A 19,261-nucleotide genomic window follows, 5' to 3' on the forward strand; every position below is an offset into this window, starting at 1 on the left:
CAGTAGTTTATCATCATCTGTATGGTATCATTCAGTCTCCAATTGTTCAGTAAGAATACACACAATCAATAAAAAGTAACTATCACTCATCAAGTCACAGAATGTAATAAGGCCAGCTGGTAAGTGACAAACCTTAAAACCTTTGGAAGCAGCGATATGGGCAGCAGTCCAGCCCTCTCTGTCAGCATGGTTGATGAGATCTGCAGGAACCACGGGCTTGGATGTATCTTCAGGGCTTTCTTCCCCTCCTTCCAAGGTGAAACCCAATTTGGGCTCCTCCTCATGCAAAGAATTCCCACGAGCTGGCACTTTATGGTACATCAGAAGCTTGAGGCTGTCCACATTACCGGTATCCACAGCTGCATGAACTGGTGTCCATCCATCCTGAAAATAAAATGACCAAGGGAGAAAGGATGATTACAACATTAATATTGAGAACAGTATTATTTAAAATTTTCCTGAACAACTGAGTTTGGAAAAGGAGGCATTCTAGTCCTATCTCTAATGAGCTAAGTTCTCTGATCTCCATTAGCTACCATGTTCCCCACAGCTATGACTCATGTTTCACTTTGTTTTTATTTCTACTTAACAGTTAACCATCTGGAGTGAGAATATGTTGCCCAGGCCCATATCTATTATACATGACAACCCCAAAATCTCCATTTAATATGTTAAAAGGCAATGAACTTTAGTCACAGCTGGGTGCCAGTGAAAGGAAATGAATGAACTTTAGCCTAAGGAGATTTTTAAAAATATATGCGACAATAATGTTATTAGTAGTATATTAGAATACTATTAACAAATCAGTTGTACTTACCAAATAGTGATCCAACTAATAATCTGAGAATTTTACACTAACCATTCTAGAAGAAAATTCTAGAAGAAAATAGGAAAAAAGGTAGATATACAGATAAAACAAAGCCAAGTGATCTGATGTCAGTGGGCTCTGTTGAAAGTTCTGTAATTGTAGAGGAATACTGATGATTATAAGCTTAGAGAATTTCACTGGGTTTATTTTCTAAAGTACATTATTTTGGAGCCTCTGTTACACTACTATAGTGTAAAAACAGAGGTCCTAGAGCAACAGTGTTTGCATGTATTGTCCAGAATAGCAGACTCAGTGCACTCTGAAAACCCGTGAGGAGTATAGATTGTAAGCCTCATCACAGATAAACAGGGTCAGAAACTCTGAGGAAAAGCCTCTTTAAAAGAGCTTACCAGGTGACCAAGAGGGTTGGTCAAACTTGAGTTTGGCAAGCTCTGATCTAGGGAAAACCTTCTTATCTCTCATTCCGATATAAACATGGGTATGCTTACATTCAGGTCCCCATCTTCATTTGTTTTAAAAACATTTTTTGTTATTTTGGCTTCCCCCCCTCCTTTATATTCTCTTTGATGTAATTTTCATGCATCATTTCAGGACATGAAATATGTTTTGGTGAGCTACATACAGCACTTTAAAAAGGTAATGAGGTGGAAGAACAAAAGTAGACATTATTGGGAACTCTCTTAAGTTTAGGTTATGTTATCTGATCACCTGCTATAGTTGACCCTTAATACTGTGGGCTTTTCTCTAGTTTAAGTCTCATGTCAATCAAGTCCACTTATAAGACCACACTGAACAATGAGCACAGTCTTCTGACTCCAGGTAGAAGGGACGTTTCATAGCTTATTATTGGTCTGTGAACACAAATACCTGGGTGTTAGCCCTTTGCAGATTCCCCGAATGTAAGTGCTTTTGACCTTTCCTAACTTATACTGCAAAGTCCACATAGACTTTCTAGAAAAAAATCTTTCATTATTTTATTCCTTTGGTACTTTCTCATTAAAGGTACAAACAATGAATTACTAAAGGGGGTAACACTGATCAGGATGCACTGTACTTGAAAATTGCTTTGTTATATGGGACCTCCTTTGTACAACTACTTGAAGATAATAAGAAAATTTTTAAAGATAAAAGATTATCATTTATATTGTTTATATCTCCACTTCTCTAAAGATTTTGGTCAGCTTATCAATAACGGTTTTGAGAGCATGGATCTCTATGTTGTATCATACAAAATTTAACTTACATTTTTATGTTGCTATTACTTACTTTTCATTCCGTTTGATAAATTCCACTGGTTTTTCATTAATAAGGTATAATCTTGTAAGTATATATAAATACAATAGATTTTCTTAGATTAACTATGATATGCAAAACTATTTTATGGTTTTTCAGAAAACTAAAAAGGAGAACTTAAAAAAATCTCCAATAATAAGATTCAACAGAAAAATGTTTACATATGGGTATCCTGAACTAATAGTTCTGGTTGGAGAAGTTAAGAAAATCCAGGATCTTAAGAGTATTATATGTCGAATGAATAAATGCTTTTTTCCCTAATTGTAAAAATAGTGAGGATGCAGTGTTTATTTTGCTGATGAAGAGAGGCTGAGTGGATGGCTAGGCTAATGGACAGAGCTTTCAATTCATGAGGAGGATAATCAAACAGAGTTAAGACCCTTTGCAAATGCAGTATCCTCGAAGCAACACAAACCTAAGTAGCCCATATATTTTTCTCTGCCTTCTTCCTTTCCTTTTTTTGGGGGGTGGGGAGGGACTAGAGACTGGCTGTGTACCTGGTCTGGCCTGAAACTCATAATATTTCTACCATTATCACCCAGATGTTAAGGACTAAAAGCATGTACCACCGTTCCCAACAGTAACCTGGTGAGTACAGTTGTCCCTAATATTCTGTGAATACTACTTTCAGGAACTCAACCTATAAGGTTTATGGCTACATATGCTACATATTCTCAAGTCTCTGATATAAAATGGAACACTATCTGCATATAACTAGCACATAACTATACTTTTAACATATCTAGATTACTTATAATGACTAATACAATATAAAGGCCTATACATAAACAGTATGTGTATTGTTTAGGAAGCAATGATAAGGAGAATAAATCTATAAATTTGCTGTATATACCACAAAATTAAGAAAAGTAAGGGAAATGGATTTATAGGAGGTAAGAATGTTGAAGGTGTTGATGCTGATCAAGATGCACCATGTTCATAAATGGCTGTGCTCAATGGTTACTTTTCTGTTAGTTTCTTTAACTACTTAAAGATAATTGAAAAATTTGAAAAAAATTTCTTTTCTACGTGCAATTGGTTAATTCTGTGCATGTGGGACTATAGATATGAACAGCTGATTGTATTTTGTTTTGCTAACAACAGTTTATAGACATAAATTATATACACTAGATATAGAAAAAATAACAAAGAACTAATACTTACTCTAGTTTCTACACTTCGGTCAGAACCAGCTTCCAGCAAGAGTCTAATACATTCTTTGTTTCCATGTTTACAGGCCAGGTAGAGAGGTGTCAGTCCTCCAGCAGCAGCATGATCAATGTTAGCATCATATGCAATTAGTAATTCTACACATCTGAACACAAGATCATGATTAATTATGTAAAAATGGACCTCTGAAGCACCTTGTGACCAAGAGACTACATATAGACAATAATACTAACAAGTCTGCATCTTCACATACATCACTTTTGTGTGTGTTCCCTAGGTAATGTCCTGAGCTTTTGTGCTCAAGGTTAGTGCTCATTTTGAGCCACAGCTCCAGTTTTGGCTTTTAGTGGTTAACTGGAGGTATGAGTTTATGGACTTTGCTGCTTAGGCTGGCTTTGAACCTCAGTCCTCAGATCTCAGCCTCCTGAGTAGCTAGGATCACAGGTGTGGTTTTTTTTCCCACACATTCATTTTAGTGAGTCTTACACATGGAGAGATGTTTTGAAAATTCTAAGAAAGTTTGGTGAGAACATTACTAGCATAAAAATTCAAATTGGTGGATTTGATCAAGTGCTAAAACCTGGTTTGTGATCGTTCTCTTTTAAAGGGCTTATAAAAGTGGAATCCTTGGGATGTGTTTGCCTTCTTGAGATGAATGGTTTAGTTTGTTTTGGGTACATATATTATTGTGACTCCAAATAGTTTGAAACTTGAAAAAAAACAGGCTGCTGAGTCATCCTGTAATTTTTCACTTGAGAAAATAATTATAAATAGTGTAGACAGCAGGGCACCATGTGCCTCATCTAAAAAAGTAGCAATAAGGCTGAGAAAAAGAGCTTCTTTGGGAGAAATCCTGTCTCCAGATGGGGACTGGCTTATGGAGACATAGCACCACTGCTCAGGAGGGAAAGGAAAGAAGGTGAAGTCAAGACTGTGGCTCTTAAAAACTAGATAAACACCCGGAGCTTGAAGGTGAACAAACTCAAGTGGATTTTCATTGTTTTCTTTTATAGTTTATGTATTTATTATATATAAAATATATAATAAATATGCATATTTTATAAACAATATTTATTTATGACATAAATTACATATTATATATTGAATCCTGGATGTCTGCAGGGTTCTTCCTTCTTGCCATTCTCTTTTGTGTTTCTGTGACTGTTACATGCTCCAAGTAAGTGATTCTACAGATTGCCCGGAAACAAGATGACAGCTAAAGGTGAAAGCACATCCCGGAAAGAAAAAGTCCTTTTGCAGGTTGTACTATACATCCCAAATGACAGCAAAAACAGTGGCTATGATTCTCCACCATAATACAGTAATGAGATGTTAGTTATGCAGAAAAAGACTGTTATACATTAATAATGCACTTTAATATATAAGACTGACATTTACTAACATTGATGTGTCTTAAAATATAATTTTAAGCTGCGCACGGGTGGCTCACACCTGTAATTCTAGCTACTCAGGACTGAGATCTGCAGATCACAGTTCAAAGCCAGCCTGGACAGGAAAGTCCCTGAGACTCGCATCTCCAATTAACCACCAGAAAACTGGAAGTGGCGCTGTGGCTCAAGTGGTAGAGTGCTTGCTTTGAGCTGAAGAGCTGAGAGACAGCACCCAGGCCCAGAGTTTAAGCCCCAAGACTGACTATATATATATATATATATATATATATATATATATATATATATATATATATACACACACACACATATATGTGTATATATATATATATTAAGAATTTTGTAATAAGAAGGTTAAAGCAGCTTGCATTCTCCAAAATCTGTCATCTTAGCACAAGCAGAGAAAGTAAAGTAGTTATAGTCTATTATTAAAGCAAGAGTTTTAATGGTGAAAAGTCATATATATAGCTAAATGGCTTAATAAGGTCTTCAGAAATCACTGTTAATCTTTTGGGCATTTTAATAAATAGGTTCACTTTGTTTTTAATCCTTGAACTACTAGTATGTCAACTACTTCAATATTTTTTTTAAATGGTGAAACAAGGTGCTTGGGACTTAATGCTAAATAAACTGCCAGCAAACTTAAGTTTATTAGAAATAATCATTTCTAATGGCTTTATTGTAATATCATCAAAACTTTTTTTTTAAATGAAAAGCTTTCTGTAACAGAAAACAGTGAACAAGGTGTACCTCGACAGCCCTTCTCACTACCTACATGCTGATGTGCTAGAGGAACTGTGAAAAGCAAATTAATTGGGATTTAATATGGACAGTGTCTTCCTCTTGACTTCCATTTATTAGTACTTAATTACTTTTAAAAGAATATATTTAAGTACCGAGTTCCTTCTTCCCCTCCCTTTCTCTCTCCCTTCTTCCTCCCTTCCCTTCCCTTTCTTTTGTATCAGTACTAGAGCTTGAACTCAGGGCCTAGGCACTCTCCTTTAGCATTTTTTTTTTGCTGAAGGCTGGTACTCTGCCACTGGAGCCATGATTCCACCTATGACTTTTCTTGGTCAACTGGAGATGAGAGTATCAGGGACCTTCTTACCTGGGCTGGCTTTGAACTGTGATCCTCAGATCTTAGCCTCCTGAGTAGCTAGGATTACAGGCAGAAACCATCAGCACCCAGCTCCTACTTTTATTTTAAATCCCCCAAAATGGTTTGTGAAATTATTTAAGCACTAGTTTACACACTTAGCTGAAGCTAGAATATATGCAGAACTAAAATAAAGATTATTTTCATAGGAAAAGAAATGAAGTAAAAGTATCACTTACTCAAAATGTCCCTGAGCAGCTGCAGCACACAAGGGTGTGAAGCCATTTTTATCAGCAGCATCAACTTGGGCTTCAACATTCAGCAGCAATCTCACACAGTCTATGGAGTTTTAATAGAAAGCTATTATGGTTTTCCAAGTTAGTGTTACGATGAACCAAGTTCACTGCAAGCTGCCACATTGGTTTTAAACCCCAAGGACTTCTGCTCTGAACCTAACAAATCTATCCTGGGAGATGTAGGACTCCAAAGAATCTTCCACAGATTCTCTCCCCGCCACCCCCCAAAGATTATGATTCCCCCAAACTCACCAACTCACACATAATATTTTTTTAGTATTTTTAGAGTTTCTGTGAGTAAAAGGAATGTCATGGGCAAGAAAACATTTTACCAGACTTTTCTACCAGCTAATCCCAGAAATCTTGTCTGGGGAACAGAGAACCAAATCCATCTACCAAATAAAAATACCATTCTTCGTATTTAGATAGTTAAATTCTTACTTAGTGAAACTGGTTTAACACTACAATACTTCAGTATGATGATCACCTTACACTTGGATAGTGAAGTCAAGGAAACTCATAAAAAGTGATGTTAGAGACCCCTTTTATTATCTACATTACTTCTCTACCATTGAAAAAAAATCTCCCAGTGCTTTTGAAGAATTCCAAAGTTACTTCTAAACAACTGAGCTCTCTGCTCACCAGAATCTTGCATTTATCTGGACCAATTGACATTTATATGGGTTGCATATGCAGTGCTATTGATTTTGCAATAGGAGTCAAACTATGTTATTGTCTGCATTAGCATATGTTTTAGTATATTTAACTATAGGATTTGTACTTTAAAGAACAAGAGTAATTCCTAGTCTTCATGGATATGTCATTTATAATTATATAACTTCCCAGTTTTCTGAAAAGCATTCCAAATGACTATGAATTGTTGCAACCACAGAACAATTTCAGACTGATGACACTCCCTAACTACCAAATTTCCCTCACTGAGGAATTCACTGACGCACTGATGCTATTTCCCTCACATCGTGTTATTTCTAATAGACAAATTGAGACTATTTTGTCCAGACCAAAGTAGTCACAGATGGACAGCTTTATTCTAAAATACACTTTGCAATTACTAGGCCTCAAATTTTCTACATTACATTACATACATTCCATTGGGCATAAAACACAGATCCCTTTAGCCAGCTGCAGTAAAAAATTTTGCATTAAGGAACTGAACAATTCACACACTCTAAAGTTGTAAACCTTGATTTGAAAAGAGTTATCCATGCATCTTGTAAGAGAAAAGTAAAGCCCAAATGTACATTTTGCTCAGGTTACAAGCGCTTTTGATCTTCAACTTGTTTGCAAGTACGCGGTGAGGATTTCAGACATTTGATTTACCTGTATGTCCATTCTTAGCAGCAGAATACAAGGCAGAATGGCCATCTTCACAGGAGTAATTAATGTCCAGTCCTTCTTCATTAAGCAGCATTGATAATAAAGTGACATTTCCCTGGGCAGCAGCTTGCTGAAGAAGGGTGGGCCTGCCAGCCAGGGGGGCAGGACCACCACTCATTAGCAAAGGGGTTAGGGAGGGTGACCAGCCTGTAGGTTAAAGTAACCCTCATTAGAAATAGGAACAAGGGTAAGAGATACTATTATCATTCCTTTTTGAGCCTCACATACACTAACATGTGAACTATACATCCCCCTAAAGGATACCAATCTGTTAATATTTTCTTAGTACAACTCTGTACTGTTATTTCAGTATCTGCTGCTAATCAAATTAACACAATGGTGATATGTTATTTTTAGTTGTCAGTCTGGCACACATAAGTGTTAAACTAGTGATTGGTTTAAAAAAAAAACTAAGATGGCTGTCCTATTTTGAAAGTTTAAATTCCTTTTTAGCATTTCCAAACAAGTTGAATTTTAAAATTACATAGAAGTCTTCTAAGCTTCTATATCAATTTGAAAAAAATAATGTGCTAGGTATAATGTAGTAGATATCATAGTAAGATAGAAATATTCCTTTTTCAATAATGTTTCCAAGGAAAGTTGATTTTAAGGTTTAACCAAACCAGTGAGATGAGCCAACTTCTTATCAAAGAGTCTAATTATACTCCTTGAACTCTCACTTAGGCAAAAAATGATGGTACTACTATTCAATATTAAAAGAAAAGGAAATATATACATATATATAATTTGGTTTAGACTATGACAGTATAAATATTCAATAAGAATTTCGAAGACTTCATCTTGTCATCTTCACAACAGTTCAAGCAACGTTTTAATCAATCAACAAAACAGGACACTCTACCACATAGTTTTAACAAAAATCATAAAGAGTTATCAATGTTAGATATTTCTCATCAGGATTTAGCAGCTTTTAGAAGAGAATCGGTTAAATGTGTGAAGTCGGCTGCATATAGTATGGAAAATTTTCTGAATTCTTCCTTGATCAAAAGGCTGTAAAAACAGTAAAGTAAAAATGTTTATTTAATAGGATACACTGATCATTTTGTTCTTGAGGTTATAAGTATAGTGAAAACTTAAAATATATCATTCTAGTTTTCTCCATGTAGAGCTTCAATACTTCTACGTAATGTCAACCATGGCAGACCTGTTACATAGGTGTTAACATTCTCTTTAGGAAGGCAAAATGGATTATTTCCATTCCTTGAGCACTGATATTCAGGATAATATTCTAAGTATGTGAGTCTTACTGATATGTATGTAATATTCAATTGTTAGTATTAAACTGAATTTATGAACCTTAGTTCATTATACAAATATTTTGAAAGGTACATATCCAAGAAATCTCCATATTTTTTAATTCTTTATAAAAATAGGACAAACAGAGCTATTTCTAAAAATAAGACTATTGCTTATTAAAGCTGCATATGATAATCATAATCAACTATTTGGGTTCATGAATAATTTATTGGTTTTACTCTAGTAGGACTTAAGCGACAGACAAATTTAACATGCTCATAAAATTCAATATTTATCTAAGTTTTCTATTTCCCATTTGGTATTCATTAGGTCTCCTTACAAAAGCAGTTATTTTTACTTCATACTTACAAGAAGGCTCCTCTCTGGTACATTTTACCTTTTGTATTTTCTTAAAAACAAACAAACAAAAAACAGGCCCACAAAAATTAAATCAGTACTTATTAGAAGTGAATGATAAACAGAGAAATTATAAACATAAGGTATGAAACCTTGACTGTAAAGCAGACACAGGCAATATGAAGGCAGGGCATAGTCATCAACCACAGAACAGGAGGGAATCTGGCTCATGCGCTCAGTCTCTCAAACACTCTCCCTCTCATTATCCCTCCCTCTAAGTCACACCCAAGGAGTCTTCCTTATTGAATTCTCTTATGAATACCAACATGTACATATTCAACAGTTCTCTATTCTTTGGGGGTTTGTTTTCATTTTTCCTTTTTTTTAAACCATCACATTTGGTTTTAGGGGAGACAACTACAAGATAAATATATTTTCAGCCGCTTTATGTGAATTTATTCAATTGTGAATACATTTTTTTCCAAGAAAATTTATTTTATTAAGTTATCTGAAAGAGAAAATACTTTATTCATATATTTTCTCATTCAGAACTCAAGAATTTTATTGTTCTCTTTCTATCAACAAAATTACAGCTAATGCCATCAGTTTTTTCTATTTTCTTAGAGGACAGCAGATTTTTTTAGATGTTCACAAAGGAAAAATGCTATATAAAACCTTATATTCTTAAGTTTCCCATAAATGCTATTTTCACTATTATTTCTAACTTTCCCTAGTACAAATTTAATTGATGCTGCTATAAAGATGGAAAAAATAAAATTTTACCACGACCCTACTGTATTCATCTGAAGTTCCCAACAATGATGAACATGGTAATATTTAGTTAACTGGTTAATAATGACAAATGAGAGCTATATTCGTACTGCTACTCTAATGATGTTAGAAAGTCATTCAGCTTTGCAGTATCATATGCAAATGTTAGTAAAGGTGAGCATCTTGCATAACATGCTAGAAAGGGGACAGAGAGAACAGGCAATGGAACAGGGAAGGAAAGGACAGCTTCTGGCATCAGCTTCAGAGAATGGAGGAGGTTAATGTCAAAGCCAAGATCATTCTTGTTTTCCAATTTAGCCTTCAAGCCAATCATATGTGAAATAGATTTTTTAAGATGTCTAAATAAGGAAAAAGTCTAAACCAAATTGAATAAAATGTGTAAAATAAATAATAACATAAAAAGGGAAACAGGAAAAAAAATCTCCAAGGGTATGGAAACTCAGTTGCCTAGATTTCTATTTTTTTTTTCCTTCTGATCACTTAACAACAGAAATTTCATTTGACAAGCTTGGAAGGAACAAAAATTAAAAGATCATTCAAAAATGTCACATTTCCCTATAGAAGTTCTCAATAGAGTCAGCATAATTTATAATGTAATCCATTAAAATGGGAACCTGTATTATTCCATTTTTCTTTCAAGTCTTAACTTAGCTGAAACTGTCATATACGCAAGCTGACATGGATACGCAAGATTTTAGAGTTTGAGCTTAGCTGTAACTGTCATATATGCAAGCTGACGTGGATACGCAAGATTTTAGAGTTTGAACAGTCATGTGACCTAGTATTTGTATTGTTTGAAAATCCATCAGACAAGTTTAAGAAGACATAGTTTGGTTGGAAATCTTCTTGGGTTTTGTTTTAAAGCTTTTATTGTTAGATGGCAAGGCTAATAGCTTAAAGAAAATTTGCTCTCCAGCTGATACTTACAATTGTGAAGAAATAGATTGATCCTGACCTCTGTCTCAGTTCAGTGCTTATTCTTTCAATCACAGAAATGAGAACAAACATCTGCCAGGTATCTGGCAAGTATGCTCTGTCCCTGAGACCTACTGTGAGCAGCTACAATGTCCTAGGTGGATGCTTAGAAGGCTAATGACCTCCAGGGGCAATGATCTGGAAAGGCACAAGCTCACCCAGGCACAGCCAGGTTAAAGAAGCAGGATGCAGGGAGCTCTGGTGTTTCCCACAGCAATTGAGCTGAAAGTATAGCTCAGTAGTAAGTAGAGTGCTCTCCTAAGCATGCCTAAAGGCACTGAGTTCGATCCCAAGAAATGAAGAAAAAATGGAGCAATGTAAATGGAATGCAGAATTAAAATCTTGTGACGCATTTCGAAAATTTAGGCTGCCCTACATACACACTGGAATTACACAATTATAGAAGGATATCTAAGTATAATAGCATTTCCACCCACTGAGTAGGGACTGGTACTCAGTAAACACTTGCTAAAGGATTAAAGTCCTCCATTGCCTCCCCTTAATCCTAACAAAGCCACAGTCTGAATAAAGGATCCAGAAATGTGTTTTCCTCCAAAGGCAGCTTTATAGTTCTGAGAATATTTTGTCTACATGGCAAATCAGAGAATAGAAAATGAACCAATTTTATGCTACAAGCCAAAAACTTTCTGAGAGGAATTTTGACTCCTTTATCCAAAATTAAATTGCATCCTAGGCAGGTTATTTAGTAAATATGCACCCAATTAGGAATTCTCTATCTTTCCAAACTTCATGTTCCTCAGTCACAGATGTTGAAACCAAAGGTATATGAGCTGGACCCTGGACCACAGTGACGAAGAAAACAATGTCTGTCAAAGAGGTATCAAACAACAGATGACTTCGTATTTTAGAAAGAAAAACAGACAGGCATTCTCTCTTTTCTCCATGTGTATTATATATATTATATATACATATATATAAAATCATTCCTTAATGTTTTCTTTTATACATTCTGTGCATTTATGTCAAACCACTGACACTTCCCAAAAGAGTTTTAGAATTTGTTTTCCAAAAGCCTGCAAATCTTTTAGTACATGCTCTGAATTTCCTAAATGGCAACAGAAAACTCCTCTTCTGAAGTGGTATGAATATGTGAGAAAGAGCCAATATTATTCTAAGCTATGGCATAGGTGTCCAGCTTAGTAACTGCCATCATGAAATATACTAACATCAATTCTAAAGCAAAATCTCAGAAATGCTATAAGACACAGTATCCCTAAGGCATTCACTCACATCACCTGTACTTACTGACACTTCTGCTGCCAAGTTCAGTGCCAGGCCCATGGACATACTATAGTACTGAATGTCTCTTACGGCCATGTTCCTATATACATAGTGTAATTTGCATCATAAGGAAGATAAAATTTGCTCAGCATGAAAAAACAATAAAAAATGCAATTTTGCATGGCAAACCCTATTATCTGAGTAACTTCAAAGTCCACGCTATTTCAAGTTCTCAATTTTTCCTCTCAAAATTGAATATAGACTCTCAAAGAGGTTAATTCCAAGAGGATGCTTTACAAGTTCTGGTGTATTGATCTCATTATGACCTGATGGTACCTACTTTGTAAATTCCCACTCTCCTTCACATGTGAAATATGATACTATTCAAACTTTCTCTTAAAATTTAAAGTTACATTCCTTTCCAAATATTCCTTTCCAAACAATAGTATTTACTAACCACTAAGACCCCAGGGTAGGAAAGCTTACCAAAATATATCAACAGAATTTAGACACTAAAACATTATATAGAGCACATTTGCTTAACAAAGAATTAAACCAGGGATAAGGATGTAGCTGAGAAATTGCACATTTGTACAGTTATGCTGAAAAGCCCTGGGTTTAATCCTCAACACTGGGGAAGAGATAAAGAAGAAAATCCAATCCAATCATATCAATAAAAAGTTATGTTTCCTCTAGCAACACACAACTAAAGGGAAAACCTAGTTCATCTTTATCCAAGATTTAGTGACTTCATAAACCACATCTTCTCTAATATACCTGCATACCCATGTGCTACAGTGTCTATTTGTGTCAAGCACCAGAAAACCTTAGCTCAAAATAGTGTAAATGGCTTTTTGAAATACCTTAGAACAGAGATCCACAAACATTTTGGAGGTTAAAAAACAAATCTTAATATAAAACTGGTATTAAAACTCAGAATATACCAATCACAGAGCAAACCTAATCAATCTGACAGTATATAGTATGTTAACAATAACTTAAAAAAGATTTTTCTGATGTCATTACGGAAGACACAGAACTAAACACCAACTGCTGCACAATGATCGCTTAATACTAAGGCCTTGTAAAATAAATATTTAATGAGAAGAGATGTTCTCCTTCCAGGGAAATGCTTTCGTCTCTCTAAATTTGTGGTCTTCCTGTACTTCAAACCACTATTCTCAGGTTATTTTAAGAGGAGAAAGCACTTAGCATAACGAAACCACAATTCATAAAGCAAGATGAATCACCATACCCTGGAGTCTTTAAAGAAAATCATGGGGGAAAAAAAAGGAAAGATATCGAAAGAAAAAATAACGTTTCAAGGCAATGTGAAAGAAATTAAGACAAGTGAGGAGAGGTCACATTCTCTAAAAAACAAAACAAAAAACAAAAAGAAAAGTGTTTAGGATTTCAATCCCTTTACCTGATGCTGTTACCAGGAGGCTGCCTGAGGCACCTGGCCTACGGGATGAGGCACTAACAGGTCTTATGGAAGAGCAAAAGGCAATGGTGGTGGGAATGACAAGGGAGTTGTCGGAACATGCGGGTTGGTTCAGTCCAGGGATTTCAGCAGGCCAGGCACCCACCTGAGACGTGGCCAGGGCTGAAACGGCACAGCCTGCAGGTGCCACAGTTAAATCTATGGATGGTTTTGGTGGCAGCTGAGGGGAGGATGATTTAGGGAGATTCTCCTCACTTATTACCCTGTTCCCTTGTGGCAATGTGGAAGGAGGTGAAGCCACAGCTTTGTTATCCACTTTGGCCCCTGTGTTTGCAGCCCTGCTGCTATCCATAATAACCTTGAGTTGGGGGTGTGGTGGAGAAGGAGTTTGGGAGAGCCCTGGCTTTTTTGGTGGGATGGGAGGAGGATTTCCTCTATCAACTCGTGCTACACCAGGAGTCTTTAAACTGGTCCGACTGACTGGATTGTAGGTACCACTGTCCCCCGTGGGAGATACTCCAGGCCTGGGAGAAGCACCCGGTTGAGGGCTTGTAAATCTTGACAGTGCTTGAGTCACAGTATTCCTTGCTAGTTGTTTGGCCACTAGGCTGTCACGACTTGTAGGTGAGATATCTCTTGGTGGAGGACTTTGGGTAGTATTTCCGTTTTGGTCTGGGTCATTGGCATTGCCCTGAAATCTAAACCTAGCTGCTTGGATTCGTGGGTTGAGACCTGGATGCAAAGACACATTGGCACACGGTGAATGTAAACTGTGCATAGGCGGAGCTTGGGGGTAGTTCTGGGGAGCTATGGCCGGTGTTGGAGTGGTGGGAGGGGCAGCATTACCGGGAACTGGGGATGTGCTACTTGTTAGATCGGGCGTTGAACCTGGGCTTGGTCCATTTTCCTCAATTCGGCTTGCACTTGGAGTAGGGGCAGTGGGCAGGGAGGAGCCAATCAAGTCACCATGGGAAGCCTGCCTGTCAATACCTGGTCTGACCAGTGGGGGATTGGGGCACACATTCCCTTTTGTGTTTGCAGAAACTAGGGGGCTTCCTGTGGAAGGCTTTACAGGTACAGTCAACGGCAGCTTCCTTCCATGATCTGTGCTTTCTGTCACTAGTTCTGTCTGGCAAGCAACAGACTTTGTCACAGGTCCTTCTGTCCCCACAGATATGGAAACCAATCGTCTATCTTTTGTCTTCCTTGGGAGAGAAAGGCTTGGTTTGCTGTCATTTCCCCTTTTCAGTTGTTCGATCATTTTCTTCATCTTGTCTATCTCCTCTTTGAGGTCAGCGGTATGTGCTTCTTCTCGACTCAGCTTGGCACGAAGCTGTTCGCGTTCAGTATCAAACTCGGAGAGTTGTTTTTCCATCTGAGCCTCCATTTCTGTGCTTCTCCGCTTCTCAGCGGAGAGCTCCTCTTCTAATTCATTGGTCCTCTTCTTTTCCTCCTCCAGTTTGGCCATTACTTCTTCCAGCCTCTGGGCCTCCTCTATGACTTTGCCTGAGAGCTGCTTGCACTCCTTCACAAGCATCAGCACCACGTGCTTATTCTTGCCCCGCTCCTCCTCCAAACGTTCGGCCAGTTTCTTGTGCTCTTGCTCAAGAGCTTGGAGCTGAAGTTTCTCCATCTCCAGCTAGAACACATTCATGAGATAACATGAATTAATACATGGAATATTCTTCCCACCAAAGAAGAGCATTAAAAAAAATTAACTTCCTAACAATTACACAGTAGGATTAATAAAAACACTACATTTCTAAGATGTGTTGTGATATAAAAAGGTAATATTTTAAAGACCAATTAAAATGAGAAAATAGCTGTAAGTGAATTTATGGAAAACATCTAAGTTACAAGAGAGAATTGTTTCAATTTATTAAAGTTAACTATAGGAAAAAAGAACAATAATAAGATGCTTCAAATCACAGCACGGAGTTCAAAAAGGTCTATTTTTGCAAGAATAGAGTTTGGTAAGGGAACTGATGATATTAACAAAGAAGGTTAACTGTTAAAAAGTGATTCATAATAAGCAGAATCATGAAAGGGGCTGAAAACAGAGGAGTTCAGTTCCATTCTAAGCCTTTGTATTTGCTCATTGTATTACTTAGCTAAGCTACTTCTTTGAGCTTCTTATGATGGGATGTTACAGCAAGCACCTATGAAGCTTTCTGAAAGTTCTCTAGGGTTATGAATTATTACAACTGTAATCAGTATCAGTTAAGCCCAAAGTCTGAGTTTGTTTCTTACTTTGATCTTGTTCTCTGACTTGGCTCCATTGGAGTTCCTTGTGTTTCTTGAACACAGTCCTGCCTAGGGTCTTTGACCTTGTTGTCCTGTCTGCCTTGGAATTCCACTGCACACCTTTAGGAGGCACACTGGCACTAAGCAGGGGGAGCCTGCACATGAATGACCAACAGGAGGATATGTGGAGGCAAAAAAATCCTTCCGTCACAAAACTGCCTATACGTCGGGCAGTATCTACTTTTTTTCCTTTGCAAAAAGGTACCCATTGTTCACCATGCCATGGGTCCCTGGAATTGGTGGTTTATAAAAAAAGAATTTTTTCTATATCTGAGAGAGCTACAGAGAGAACTTCAGAAAGGGGGCTTAACCCAGGGCTCAGCTCATGGTAGCAGGCATTCTAACACTGAGCCGTCCCTCTACCCCTACCAAGCTTATAGGTGAGTTTTTATAATATGCACAAAATAACCCAACAGCACAAGAAGAGAAGCTGGATCCATTCTCTTCTTCAGAGCTCTGATCAACTGTTACTTTCACCTTGTTGGAAAGAACAGTCGCCTTTCTCCCTTGTAATGATCCCGTCTGTTTACAACCTTCCTGCCCCCCTACTAGATTGTGTCTTTATGAGGGTAGGGACTATGACTTGTTTGCTACATTTCCCAGGCCTACCACAATGACTAGCACACTGGAATGGAGAGAGGCATAGAGGGAGAGGAGGAAAGAAGGAGCAATGTAGAAGGGAGAGAGGGAGGGAGGAAAAGACAAATAAACATTGCACTACAGGAAAAAAAAACATTACAAACATGGAAGGATTTCTGGGTACAAGAGCATCTTTATTCTGGTCTATTGTAACCTACAAGATTCTCACTCATCTTCAGGAGAATGTCTGTCATGAAGGGCAAAGGACACATCTTGAGGGGGAATCCAGTTGTTGGGCTGCTCAACACACCTCATCTGTCCAACTAAAGAAACATCCCTCTGGCTGTCCATTAAAAACATAGAAAGTGCTTTATTTTACTGGGTATCAATGTAATTCATATTGCATATTTTATAAATTATAGGTCTGTATCAAATCTTCATGGAGGTAAGTCAATACTGTTCTTCAAGCCACTCACATGAGAGCATTTTTTAACAAAGTATATTTGAAAGTATGTATCTTCTTTTGTCAAACACAATGTTACCACATATTTGCTAGACTATATAGAAGATAAGCATAACTTTCCATTCATTGAAAAATCAAAACATTCATCTAACTTATCACCAGTTTTCATAAACTTACTGGAAAATTCTCAGGACAGATAGTGCTTAATTAGGTCAGTTTCTAGACACAAGACACCGTGGAGGGAGACATTCTTATGCTCATCGATTGTGAATCTGTGTTGCTGTCCATTGCCCTGTGTGGAAATCCACTACTCCATCCCCTTCACAGTGTCATGAGACCACAGGGGAAGTGTCTCACTGCCCATCTTCAGAGCTACTATTTCGGTTGTGATGATTCTTGCTTTCAAAAGCAGCTGCTGAATACTGGGGGATGGTTCTCAAACAGATGATTAGGAATATAGATAATTCCTCAAGAATAATGTCACCCTCTATTTCACTGGATAAAATTGGGGATGACTTTACACGTAATCTGGTAACATGTAAAGGATAGCAGGATTGCAATACACTAAATTTTATGTGAATATTTTATTCATATAGTTGCCTCAGAAAATTTGACTTCATTTTGGCTAACAGTGCACTAAATGACAACATACCCTTAGAACAAACACAAGAACCTAGGGTATTCCCCTGCAGTGCCTTCTTGTACCTGTGTATATAACACATATATGCATAGATCGATAGATAGATAGATAGATAGATAGATAGATAGATAGATAGATAGATAGATAGATAGATAGATAGATAGATAGATATACACATATAGATATGCATGTCATAGTTATTTTAAAAAATTATGTGTGTGTGTGTGTGTGTGTGTGTGTGTGTGTGCGCGCGCGTGCTGGTCCTGGGCTTGAAGTCAGGGCTTGAGATTATTTTTTTTTGCTCAAGGTCATTGCTCTACCCTTTGAGCCACAGTTCCACTTCTGGTGGTGAACTGGAGATAAGAGTGTCAAAAACCCCTGTTTTCACTGTATTTGATGTTGATGCCTTGCATCCTGTATATACACTCCTCTAATTCAGGGAGGGGAAGGGAAAAAATAAAATGCTTAAATAAGGATACAGGCTGACCCATTGTAAAAATGAGATGAATGAGACTATGTTGAAAATGAACTACAACCTGGGGGGGGGTTGTGGAGGTGGGAGGGAAGGGATGGTAGGGGGGAAACAAAGGAGGAGGCAACAATGCTCAATAGGAAATGCACTCATTACCTTGCTCATGTAACTAAAACCCCTCTGTACAGCATTTTTTTGATTAAAAAAATGTACTAAAAAAAGAGTCACACAAATTTGACTGCCCAGACTGACTGACTGGCTTTGAGCTGTGATCCTCAGATCTCAGACTTAAGGAGTAAGATTACAGGTATGAGCCATTAGCATCCAGCATGGCCAGCTTATTGTTAAAATAAGAATATTCTAATTTAATTTTGAATGTGGAAAGGACACAGGCTGTGAATTTTTAAGAGCTATCCATATCTTGCAAAGTAACTATACAGATATGATTAGGGACCCATCTTTCTGCCAAGGACCGTTTAGATATTTACAACACTCACAAGCCATATAAGATTACCCCTACAGGCAGATAGGTCAGGTAGCTGACAAACAGTGTATGTGTCTGTTCTGTAATGTACAAAATGATTTCTCAGGCCTTATGTAGCATGACAAGGGTGAGAAAGTGAGAGAGATCTTTTTATTTGCCATCCCTGAAAAGGCTACTTGTGACTTCCAGGACCACGCAGCTAATGAGTGTCCAAATCATGGCAATTGCTCAGGGTTCAATTGTACTTCATCTTGAAGCAAAGGTTTAATGTTATAATCATACCTATGGAATTTTTTCATTATGGGTCACCACATTTTATTTCTGAAATAACATTCATCTTAGACTTCAGAACTGAATTTTAATTAAGAGGTCCGAATAGAGGGCAACTCATATACAGAAAACCTACTAGTATAAACATACCCACAATTCCTTTGCAATATTTCTTCTTCCTTCACTCACACCTTATAAATCTCAAACCAAAACATGTCTTTTTAATCCTCCCATAGATCACAGAACAAAGAAGAAACTCTACACACAGTGTTCCTACAGCCACATGGCGCCAAACTCAATTGAGCTATAAGTACTGGCCATCAATCTCTCTATATCCCTTTGTGTAGTTTCCTCTATCACTTACTGTAGAGATGTCCCAACCTTTGATATTTGTCCTCAAACTTCACCCACTTCACTCAATGGACTCTCCATCTCACTTCACAGACTTCATCACTCATTTGAGAGAACACGTTCCATCTGTTCAACAGTGA

At 37.2% G+C, this 19,261-nt stretch overlaps 1 protein-coding gene across 2 annotated transcripts in view; it reads right to left on the minus strand.

The window, feature by feature from the left end:
- The window catches only part of Cttnbp2 (cortactin binding protein 2), a 121,713-nt gene that overhangs the window by 46,434 nt on the left and 56,018 nt on the right, over window positions 1-19,261 (minus strand). The window contains exons 4-8 of one of the 2 annotated variants that reach the window (XM_069996627.1): window positions 13,541-15,197; window positions 7,435-7,638; window positions 6,037-6,136; window positions 3,287-3,437; window positions 133-384 (exon numbers count right to left, since the gene is read on the minus strand). In XM_069996627.1, coding sequence (XP_069852728.1) covers window positions 133-384; window positions 3,287-3,437; window positions 6,037-6,136; window positions 7,435-7,638; window positions 13,541-15,197 — 2,364 coding nt within the window. The remainder of the gene's footprint in view (window positions 1-132; window positions 385-3,286; window positions 3,438-6,036; window positions 6,137-7,434; window positions 7,639-13,540; window positions 15,198-19,261) is intronic. The other variant, XM_069996628.1, reaches the window with a different exon arrangement.

Source organism: Dipodomys merriami, unplaced genomic scaffold (genome assembly GCF_024711535.1).
Source record: "Dipodomys merriami isolate MVZ:Mamm:240054 unplaced genomic scaffold, mDipMer1.0.p SCAF_5, whole genome shotgun sequence".
Lineage (NCBI taxonomy): Eukaryota > Metazoa > Chordata > Mammalia > Rodentia > Heteromyidae > Dipodomys > Dipodomys merriami.